Source organism: Corythoichthys intestinalis, chromosome 2, assembly GCF_030265065.1.
Source record: "Corythoichthys intestinalis isolate RoL2023-P3 chromosome 2, ASM3026506v1, whole genome shotgun sequence".
Lineage (NCBI taxonomy): Eukaryota > Metazoa > Chordata > Actinopteri > Syngnathiformes > Syngnathidae > Corythoichthys > Corythoichthys intestinalis.
In genome coordinates, this window is record NC_080396.1 from 28,360,247 (window position 1) to 28,371,900 (window position 11,654).

General features: G+C 36.4%; 1 protein-coding gene across 1 annotated transcript; it reads left to right on the forward strand.

Annotated features, from left to right (window-relative positions):
- The first annotated feature begins 2,038 nt into the window (after positions 1–2,038).
- On the forward strand, positions 2,039–11,397 carry orc4 (origin recognition complex, subunit 4). Its single transcript, XM_057830637.1, has 14 exons — positions 2,039–2,130; positions 5,652–5,718; positions 5,800–5,876; positions 5,946–6,036; positions 6,106–6,181; positions 6,255–6,340; positions 9,619–9,667; positions 9,743–9,894; positions 9,969–10,142; positions 10,221–10,307; positions 10,434–10,542; positions 10,623–10,718; positions 10,786–10,853; positions 10,920–11,397. Exons 2-14 carry the CDS (start codon positions 5,662–5,664, stop codon positions 11,100–11,102), a joined length of 1,305 nt encoding a protein of 434 aa, XP_057686620.1. The 5' UTR covers positions 2,039–2,130; positions 5,652–5,661; the 3' UTR covers positions 11,103–11,397.
- The last annotated feature ends 257 nt before the right edge of the window (positions 11,398–11,654 follow it).

Genomic DNA, 11,654 nt, shown 5'->3' on the forward strand with positions numbered 1-11,654 from the left:
AGAACGGTATGACATCTCCTATCACACCTAAGCAGATGACACATAACTCTACATTTCTGTGTCCCCACATGATTATAGGCCCTTAGTCTCCCTGAGTAAATGCATTCATAAACTCAATCAATGGATGTGCCATAATTTTCTCCAGCTAAATGTGGAGAAGACAGAAGTGATCATTTTTGGGCCAAAAAAGAAAAGGTCAAAGATAACAGGCACCTTAGCACAATGTCACTTACAGCTAAAAATCAAGTCAGAAATCTTGAAGTAATTATTGACTCAGACCTAAATTTTGATAGCCATCTAAAGTCTGTCACTAAATCTGCTTATTGCCACCAAAAATACAGCCAGAATTAAGGCGCTTCTGACTCAGCAAGACATGGAAAAACTTATGCTTCATTTTCAGTAGATTGGACTATTGCAACGGTATATTTACAGGTCTTGATAAAAAAAAAATCAGTCAGGAAGCTGCAGCTAGTACAGAATGCTTTAGCCAGAGTCCTCACAAATACGAGGAAACTGTACCACATTACACCGGTTTTGAAATCGTTACACTGGCTTCCAGTGAGTCAAATGATACACTATAAAATACTACTGCTCATCTACAAAACACTTATTGGCCTTGGACCAAAATACATGCTTGATTTGTTAGATTCCTATGAAACATCTAAACCTCTGAGGTCGTCTGGAACCGGTCTGCTGTATGTTCCAAGAACAAGAACCAAGCATGGTGAGGCAGCATTTAGTTATTATGCTCCTCACCTCTGGAACAAGTTACCTGAAGGTCTGAAGTATGCTCAGACTGTTATCTCCTTTAAATCAGGGCTTAAAACACTTTTATTTAGCACAGCATATGGATAACTGTCTATATATTTCAACTATTTGCTTTCTATTTATTCATCTTGTGCTTTATCTCCATTGCTGATTTCAATTATTATTATTATTATTATTAGTAGTAGTAGTAGTAGTAGTATTTTTTTCTATTTGTGATTAAATGTCATTTTTATGTATAATTTTATTTCCTGTTTCGATTGTCTTTGATTTAACGTTCCATTGATTTAATGTGATTTTTATGATCGTCATGTGATGTAAAGCATTTTGAATTGCCTTGTGTGGAATTGTGCTGTATAAATAAGTTTGCCATACACAAACCTATCAGCCTGCCGACCTACCAAGAACAGATAAGAAAAAAATACCCTTCTTCTAAAAAAAAAAAAAAAAAAAAAAAAAAAAAATATATATATATATATATATATATATATATATATATATATATATATATATATATATATATATATATATATATATACACACAAATAAAAAAAGAAAGCATATTAAAAAAAAAAAAATCTTTTAGGTTACATTTTATGTATCAAGGCAATTGAGAAGGGTTTTGCAATGCAGAACTGTCTGCAGATAGCAGAGTAAATCAAAACACAATAATAGCGATGCCAAATACATACATGGCAGACAATGCAATGTTATATCCAGTAGTTGGTTAAGTAGATATAGTACATATATTACTTTAACATTAAAAAGTAATTTATTGTATTTCGATCCAATGTGAAAATGTCCTGTTGCCGAACTATTAAAATGTATAACAATAATAATAATAATTGTAAACAGATGAGACATGTGGTAATTTTAGTGGCATAAAGCACTTGGAAAAAACATTACAAAAGAAACACTCCTTTGGGGGCGGGTGGGATTTCTATTCCAAGGGGAGTTCGTTTACGTCACCTCGTGGACGCGAAAGAGAACTACAATTTAAATTTGGACACGTTCTCAGTCGAGAGCCTTTAATCACAGCGACATCCAGTGGACATTAATGAAAACAACATACGTATTGGCTTCGTTTAAAGTGCCAAGAGACACACCAAAAAATCTTGATCGTTTTGTAGAAAGTCTAGATAGATATATTCCCCCCTCCCTTTACACTTAAAAATGCTTAATTTAGAAGTTAAATGTACATGTTGCATTTTTTTTTTCATTTTTCAAGATTTGATGGTCACGATTCGTGGCCAATCAGCGACACCAAAAGCGGAACTGCAGTAAAAAGCCGGAAGTACATAACGTAATTTTTGGTTTTACCCCGCGAAGGTTTGGACGTCAACAAGATTGAGTTTCTCAATTTGGGTATGTTTGATTTCTTTGTCTGCCGAGTGAATTAAACAAGCGTAATTTATCAACGTAATACGAGTTCATATGGGTAGGATTGATCGAGGCTACAATTGAGCCCCAAATATGTTTGCATGGATGTGACACATTAAACTTGTTCTTACTCTATACACATTAAGTCACGTTTAACGCAAGTGATATTTAAGTGTCATTAAGCAAACATCCAGTAATTAGTTGTCGGGACAAATTAGTTTTAGTTATATTCAAGTTTGGTGGCAAGGCAACGCAAATGCATTTGTATTTGTTGTTATTTGCAACAAAAAAGGCGATTCAAAGTGCTTTACATTACATGAAGATGCACAAACAGATGAAATGATACGTAAAAATCACAATAAAAACTATTAAATCATCAATAAAGTTAAAAACAAAGGTAATTGAATCAGTAAATAGAAATACAACTAGAACATTGATAATGATAAAAAAAAAAAAAAAAAAACTAAACAGGAAATAAAATGATACAGAAAAATCACATTAAATCATCAAAAGCGATTAAAAAAATCGGAAATAGAATTAAACTAAAAAATGAATAAAAAGGCATATATCTTGAAATTTGAAATATATATGCAGTTATGAATAGGGGTGTGACAAAATATCGAAATGGTGATATATCATGATACTTTATATCCTAAAAGGTTATCGATTTGCTCCTGCCAAGAATCGAGATATCGTTTTGAAAAGGTGTCATTGTCTTAAAAAAAATAAAAAAAATAAAAATGAACCAACAAGTTGCTACCAAAATTTTCCACCATAATAGTGTCTCAGGTAACTCTAAGGCTGCACTGACGGTGCTCGACGCCCAATCCATTTAGACTGGGAACATTCGTTCATTTGAAACCAGAGCATTCGCAGTCATTCGGTCCGATTTTCAGGGCATTTACAGGTCACTTGCTGTTCATTTTAGGGCATTTACAGGTCATTTTCTGTTGATTTTGAGTCACTGCCTATTCATTTGGGTGATTCCCAGGTCCTTTCCTGTTCTGTACCTCAAAATAAACAGGAAGAGACCCATAAAATACCCCAAAATCAACAGGAAGTAACTGAAAATGAACAGGTAAATGACCTTAAATGGCCCAAAATTACCTCATTGCCTGGCATTGGCTGCCACTACCGGCCATAGACGTTCAATCCGTTTGAAGTGGGAGGGATGGCAGCGAATGAACAAATGTTCATTCGCTGCCACCCTCCCAGTTGAAATGGATTGGACGTCTACTAATGATGAACTATTCACAGCTCTTTAATCGTTGTATCGTCAGATCATCGTTATCGTGAGCTTTGTATTGCAAATTGTATTGTATCGTGAGATACCAAGAGGTTTCCACTCCTAGTTATGAATTTACTATGGTAAACAATAGCGTTTTAGCCCTGATTTAAAGAAGCTAACAGTTTGAGCCCACTTAAGGTGACATCTTCAGGTAACTTGTTCCAGAGGTGAGGAGCATAGTAACCAAATGCTGCCTCACCCTGCTTGGTTCTTGTTCTTGGAACATACGGCAGACCGGTTCTAGACCACCTTAGGGGTCCAGATGCTTCATAGGGGTCAAACAAATCAAGCATGTATTTTGGTCCAAGGGCATTAAGTGTTTTGTGGACAATCAGTTGTATTTTATAGTCGATCCTTTGACTCACTGGAAGTCTGTGTAACAATTTCATAATTGGTGTAATATGATCCAGTTTCCTTGTATTTGTAAGGACTCTGGCAGCAGCATTCTGTACTAGCTGCAGCTTCCTGACTGATTTTTTTAGTAAGATCTGTAAATATACTAGAGATCGACTGTTATGGGTTTTTTAGGACCGATACCGATTATTAGTAGTTAGAGGGATCGATAACACATTTTTGGAGCCGATATTCATTTGCAGTAAAAGTGTAAAAATTGGCGTGAAAAAATTGAATAGTGCAAACCCTGAACTTCATTGAAATGCCTAAAGCATGTTTATTAAATCACACAAATTGAAAAAAATAGTTCCAGAAGTGTCTGAATTTTCTTAGACTCAGAAACATCTCTTTTAAAGTTGAATAATAGGTTAAATAAATAGCTCTCTGATTTTTTTCCACAGAAAAGAAAGCCCTGATGATCTCGTCTAAGTATCCTTGAGCATGATACTAAACCCCATGTTGCTCCTGGTGCTGTGTTACCAGTAGGTAGATGAGGATATAGTGTGAAGCGCTTTGAGGGCCTTAAAATGGTGGAAAGGCACAATACAAGCGTAACTCCAATTACAATTACCATTTAACCAATCAGAGGACGGGGTGAATACTAGTGCAGGAAGTAGCAGGCAGAAGAAAGAGGCGCAGCTGCATCCGAGCCGAAACAACTCAGTTTTGAATGGATTTCTTTCATATCGGTCTGTTGGATTTTTAAAAAAGGTCGACACCGATATACATTAAATTTCGGCACAATCTACTTAAAATAAATACTGGAGTTTTTCCATGTCTTGTTAAGACAAAAGCCCCTTAAATTTGGTTATATTTTTCAGGTAATGATAGGCAGATGTAGTGACTAAATTTAGATGGCTGTCAAATTTCAAGTCTGAGTCAATAATAATGCCAAGATTTCTGGTTTCATTTGTAGCTGTAATGACATAGTGTCAAAGTGCGTGCTGATCTTTGACCTTTCCTTTTTTGGCCCAAAAAAGATCACCTCTGTCTTCCCCACATTTAGCTGGAGAAAAGTCAGGCACATCCATTCATTGATGTGATTGATTAATAGTAACTGAATTGTGCAAAATTGCACGTTTTTTTACAAAATTTGTACTGGGTTAACCCTTTTAAAGGTGAATAACCATTTTTGGTCATTTAAAAACTTAACTTTAACATGATTAATTATTATGCTAAACTTGTGTTATTTGTTGGTCAAATTGCTGCATTTTTAGCATTACTGTTTATGAATAATCAAACTTGTAATCAATAAAATGTTAAAGAAAACTAAATTAACCAGAAAATGAGATTTCCTGAGAAATTGCATGGGGTTGCTTTGCTCTGGTGGTCCGTAAACTGCCGCAAATCACTTCCTGTGTTTTTTGCGGCATTCATGGGTCACTTCTTTTTAGTATTGGAACATTTACAGGTCACTTTCTGTTGATTTTTTTGGACATTCCTGGGTTACTTGTTAAATTTTGAGTCAATACAGGGTCAGTTCTTGTTGATTTTGGGCAATTTACAGGGAACTTCCTGTTTGTTTTGAATCACCTGATGTTTATTTTTGGGCATTTTTAGGCATTTCTATGAGAAATAAACTGGTTATGGCCTCCGGTAAATGTAAAATTGATTAAAAAAAGAAAAAATTCATAGTTTTTAAATGAGTGACGGCAAACTTTAAAGTGGAACGTGAATTTAAATGCTCATCTTTCAGTGCCTTGGACAGCTTTAGACATCAGTAATGGTTCAATGTCTAGCGGCGTCAATGGAAGCCAATGTGTGAAGTGCCATATAAAGGGTAAAAGACAATAAATGTACTTTTTGCTTGCATTGTTCTTTCTAGTCAGGACACCATGAGTAAACGAAAGTCTAAGGATGCTCCAATGCCACTTGGCAAATGTATCACACAGGTTAGTTGACTTTCTTCATAATGAACCTGTAGGATTAACTGTAAGGTTGTGCTGTGGATGATGATGCCTTTTCATTGTCAGCTTCAGAAGTGTATGAGGGAGCGACTTTGCCAGGAGCAGCTCCCTAGCAGGCTTGAAGCATCAGAGGCCCACCACAAGTAAGTTCGCAATCGGTCTCTGGAGCATTGTTCACCGCATCTCCCTTTCTGTTCACGTGCTCATTTCAGACACTTGCTGGGGTTGCTGACGCGAACTGCCATCAATGGGGAAAGTAACTCTGTGCTCATCGTAGGTCCGAGGGGATCAGGGAAAACCACGGTACTATCACATACCAAAGTGCTCCTTTCATCTCAGTATGGTGCAGTCACATCCATCTTTTGTCTCCAGCTCCTCAAATGCGTGTTAAGAGACCTGATGCAGGAAAAAGAAGTGCAGAACAACCTCCTGCAGGTTCAACTGAATGGTATGTCGCCAGATCCCTTCCAATGTACTCTTCCTGGCTCCAGTTTAAGACTTGTTTTTGCTCGTTTTTCCAGGCCTCCTGCAGACTGACGACCGAATAGCTCTAAAAGAAATAACACGACAACTCAATCTGGAAAATGTTGTTGGAGACAAAGTGTTTGTGAGTGTTGGCATTTTGTGTGACCTATTTAATAAAGTTAGAGTTTAAATAATAAAATATAATTTAACTAATACACTGTCATTAACAGACATTAAATCCATTTTGACTGGGAGGATCGTTGCTAGCCCTTCCACTGACTCAAAATGCATTGGACCTTTATCGGTGTCAATGGAAGCCAATGGTATAACTTATAAATACTGAAAAAAAAAACTTAAAGCCGTTAGAACAGTAGGAAGGTTGTTGACCTGTCTCCTTGGTTTCATTGTTGTATGTGCTTGCTAATATGCAGATGTTACAGTGCAGTCAATGTAAAAACCACTCCTTTTAAGAATTACTCTGGTTCTCCAATCGCTATTACTAGCAGCTAATGAGTGAGGATATAGTATTTACAGATTAATTCTTACTATGTCACCATAGGCGGAGTTTGACTTTTTTTTTGGGGGGGGGGGGCAACATGTTGATGACTAGGGGTGTGACTATATATCGAAATGGTGATATATCGTAATACTTTGTATCCCAAAAGGTTATCGATATGCAGGGCCGGCCCAGGCCATTTGGGGGCCCTAAGCAAAAAAATGCAAAGGGGCCCATATTTTAGGCCCACCATTTCGTCACAGTGTACTGTGAAACCCATACATGCAATCCAACCAATATGTCCATATTTTGTATATTAATCAGATTTTGTTGCACTGCGTACTTCAAACTTCTCGCCCCAAATGATTGTCAGTACTTACAGTAGATTGCGCCAAACCTTTTTCTAAAAGAGGAAAGAAAGAAGTTAAGCAAGAACTTTTAATTTTTTTTAAGCTTGTAATCAAGTATCAAAACTCACAAAAGTCAAATAAAGCAAACTGCAGGAAACAAAATAGAATATAAATTAAACAATTGCCAGAAGGGGGGCCCCCTAGTGGACAGGGGCCCTAAGCAGCTGCATAGTCTGCATATATGCTGGGCCGGCCCTGTCGATATGCTCCTGCCAAGAATCGAAATATCGTTTTAAAAAGGTGGCAATATCTAAAAAAATTAAAATAAAAAAGATGAACCAACAAGTTGCTACCAAAATCTTCCACCATAATAATGTCTCAATTAACTCTAAGGCTGCATTGACGGTGCTTGACGGCCAATCCATTTAGTCTGGGAACGTTCGTTCATTCGAAACCAGAGCGTTCAGTCATTCTGTCTGATATTCAGGGCATTTACAGGTCATTTGCTGTTCATTTTAGGGCATTTACATTTCATTTTCTGTTGAGTTTGAGTCACTGCCTATTCATTTGAGTGATTCGCAGGTCACTTCCTGTTCTGTAACTCAAAATAAACCCAATAAATACCCCAAAATCAACAGGAAGTAACTGAAAATCACCAGGTAAATGGCCTTAAATGGCCCAAAATAACCTCATTGCCTGGCATTGGCTGCCACTGACGGCCATAGACGTTCAATCCGTTTGAAGTGGTGGTTTGAAGAGTCAACTCCCATTTGAAATGGATTGGACGTCTACTACTGACAAACTCATTCCAGTTCACAGCAGAAGCTTGTTTTTCTGTTTATTTGTTTTTTGTAGATGATCCTAGAATGATTTCCTGACCAATGTATCGATAATCGTTGTATCGTCAGATCATCATTATCGTGAGCTTTGTATCGCAAATCGTATCGTATCGTGAGGTACCAAGAGGTTCCCACTCCTATTGATGACCCCAAAACGCAGTGTCAGCAATAAAATTAACTTACAAGAATATTTAAAATAATAGGTTGACAATGAGCGTTTTTTCCCCCTATCATTATTGAGGTGAATTCTAAATCAGGCTGCTTAGGCAATATTTTTCGCCAAGCTCGTCAGCCATTGAATTTGGTACGCCCGTAGTGTCGCGCCAATGTAGTTACCCCAGTCAAAAATTGTATCCCCTGGGCAGAGCCGTATGGAGGTAGATTTGTGTCTTTATTATTCAATCAAAAAAAAGTTGCCTTGATTAAAAAAAAAAAAAAAGTTGCTTCAATCAAAATATATGTCAACCAAAAAAAAGTCGCTTCAATCAAAAAAAAAAAAGTGTTTGAATACAAAAATAAATTACTAAAAAACTAAAAAAAAAAATGCATGTGACAGCTATTTTTCTTTGATTTTTTTTTTTTTTTTTTTTTTTTTGATTGAAGTATTATTATTATTATTTTTTTTTGATTGAAGTAATGTTGATTTGTGTTTGGGCCAAATTTTGGCTAGGACATTTTTCTCTTTATTATTCAATCCAAAAATAAGTTGCTTCAAAAAAATATAGATTTTCAAAAAGAAAAATCACTTCAATCAAAAAAGAAACATTTCAATCACAGAAAAAAGTTTTTGAATGCGAAAAAAATATTTGAGATCGAAAAATTTGCCTATGAACACTTAATTTTTCATTTAAAAAGTTTTCTTTGATTGAAGCAATCCTTTTTGTGTTTGGGCCATATTATGAGTAGGACATTTGTATCTAAATCTTTCAATCCCCCAAAAAGTTGCTTCAATCAAAAAAAAATATTTTTCAAAAAAAAAAAAAAAACCATTAAAAAAAATATTTTTTTTCTCTATTATATATAATTATATGCAAAGAAAATGACTGTCTAAGGTGCTCGAAAAATAATTTCGACCCATTATAAAACTGTTTTTTTTTTTTTTTTTGTTCATTTCATTCATTTTTGTTGCAATTTTATTGCGTTCCAACTTTATATAATATATATACAGTACTTTGCAAAAGTTGTAGGCAGTTGTCCTGCCTAAAACATTTGCACAGTACTGTATATATGTTTTTTTTAATTATTAAATTTATTGGGCTCATGGAAGCTTCCACTTGGGGAAAATATATACATACCGTATATCCTGTATATACATAATATAATAAAAATATACAGTACTGTGCAAAAGTTTTAGGCAGGTGTCCTGCCTAAAACTTTTGCACAGTACTATATATATATATATATATATATATATATATATATATATATATATATATATATATATATGTGTATATGTATATGTACAGTATATACTGTAGGAAAGTTAATTACATTCAATGATACTTTTCGGCCACTGGGGGGGGTTATTATCCGTTTATGTATGTCACGTTTCAGATTAAAGGATACCTAAATTTCCTAATTTGTGCAAAACTTCTTCAGTTTTTAATTTCAAGTCAAAAACAAAATTACCCCGGAATGATGTGCTGTTATCATTTTTCGTTTCATGTAATGAAATGAAATAACCCAAAATTGCTTTAATTTTCAAATTTCATGCTTTTATTGAAAATGGTTTTAGGGGAGCTTTGCAGAGAACCTGGTATTTCTACTGGAAGCACTGAAGAAAGGTAAGATAGCAATTTACACGCGTTATCAATAATGCAGCTTTTTCGTTCTCCTGTTTGACGCTTGTTTGTGCTTAGGTGACCGCAGCACCACCCGCCCAGTCTTGTTTGTCCTGGATGAGTTTGACCTGTTCGCACACCACAAAAACCAAACTCTGCTGTACAACTTGCTAGACGTGTCTCAGTCCGCTCAGGCGCCGGTCGCTGTGGTTGGTCTCACCTGTAGGCTTGTGAGTTGACATCATGTGAAGTTTTTTATTTGCTGGAATTCAACATGTTTTCAAGAAACATCTTTATGTCACAGGATGTTCTGGAGTTACTGGAGAAGCGGGTGAAATCACGCTTTTCCCACCGTCAGATCAACCTGCTTAACAGCCTGAGTTTCACTCAGTACTTGGAGCGAGTCAAATCCCAGCTCAGCCTGCCGGATGACTTTCCCGACAAGAGGTTTGCTCAGAACTGGAACAGCAGTGTGCAGGTAAGGTAAAAAGACAGCAGCAATAGCAAATGTCACCAAGCGTCTTGTAATCTTTTGCGCTTGGGGTTTTGTCGGCAGAGTTGTTGTGAAGACCAATCGGTGACAGAGGTTTTACGGAGACATTTTAACTCCAGTAAAGACTTCCGATCAATGCACAGGCTGCTGGTGAGAAAAGAAAAGTTTGAGTCAATGTTGTTCATTTGGGTCATTTTGTGGCTTCTGGTTGAAATATTGAAACCATGATATAATCATGAGTGCAGATTATTTTGTGAACCCTATTTACACTTCCAGATGTTGTGTTTAAGTCACATCTCTACTGTAAATCCGACCATCAAACCAGCAGACGTGCTAGAAGCCAGCAAACTATGTTTCAGCGACGCCAAGTCTAATATGCTTCATGGTAAAATGCACAACAGAACCTCTTCCTTTATACCTGGAGTGGGGTGCTTCAGTTCATGTTGGCCTTCTGCTTTCGTTCAGGGCTTTCCATCCTCGAGTTGTGCCTGGTCATTGCCATGAAGCACCTCAATGACATCTACGAAGGAGAACCCTTTAACTTTCAGATGGCTCACAACGGTGCGTAAGATATACAAGCCAACAGACGTGATCAATCTGTGTTTTTTCCACCTGTTTTCTTTTTCAGAGTTTAAGAAGTTCCTGCAGAGAAAGTCTAACTCCATGTACAACTTTGAGCAGCCCGTTGTCATGAAGGCGAGTGCAAACACATAACTTCTTCATCTGGAAGCATTGTCAAGTTTTGTTTTGTTTTGCTTGCAGGCCTTCGAGCACCTGCAGCAGCTGGAGTTGATCAGACCTGTTGACTCCTCTTTAGCCAAAACACAGAGAGAATACCAGTTGATGAGACTTGTGCTGGACAACAGCCAGATCATGGAGGCTCTGCAGAAGTACCCACAATGCCCCACAGATATCAAACAGTGGGGCATGTCTGCATTTGGTTAGGGTTCTAATCCTGATCGTGAGGAATGACATTTTAACATTGTACTAAAATAAAAATTGTTTTAATAATACTGTTTTTAAAGGTCATTCCATAATTGGAGGACATCTATCGTTCAAAAATATATATTTCACGACATCAATACGTGAATGATCACTACCAGCCTTCTAGTTCGAATGGACTCGACCTCCATCACCATCAAAGGTAGTGAATGAGTTAGTGTATGACAAAGCAACTAGCTGTAATAAATCCTAAACTCCTAAGTATTCCAAATCCCCTTTACATTTTTAGCACTACCCTTTCCCTTCATCATGGTAAACAACTTTCATTCATTTTATCCAATAGAAATTAATCAGCTTTTTGGGGGGTTTAAAATTTCGTTCTTACTCTTAATCAAGCTTTTGATTTGATCAGATTTTAAGATACATTGACCTGGTACTGGAAATAGCGATTTAGGGGGTATGACAGCAACATGACCAAAAAGTATGCAAAACTATGACTAGCTTTTATATTTTAATTGCTTTATTGCTTAAACACATTTTGGTCATATTTAGCAT

Excerpts from the sequence above, each read along its gene's own strand:
- orc4 (XM_057830637.1), top strand. The coding sequence starts at position 5,662 with ATGAGTAAACGAAAGTCTAAGGATGCTCCAATGCCACTTGGCAAATGT. Across the intron at positions 10,143-10,220 it reads ACTGGAACAGCAGTGTGCAG|AGTTGTTGTGAAGACCAATC; the intron begins GTAAGGTAAAAA and ends TTTTGTCGGCAG. Across the intron at positions 10,719-10,785 it reads CTTTCAGATGGCTCACAACG|AGTTTAAGAAGTTCCTGCAG; the intron begins GTGCGTAAGATA and ends TTTCTTTTTCAG.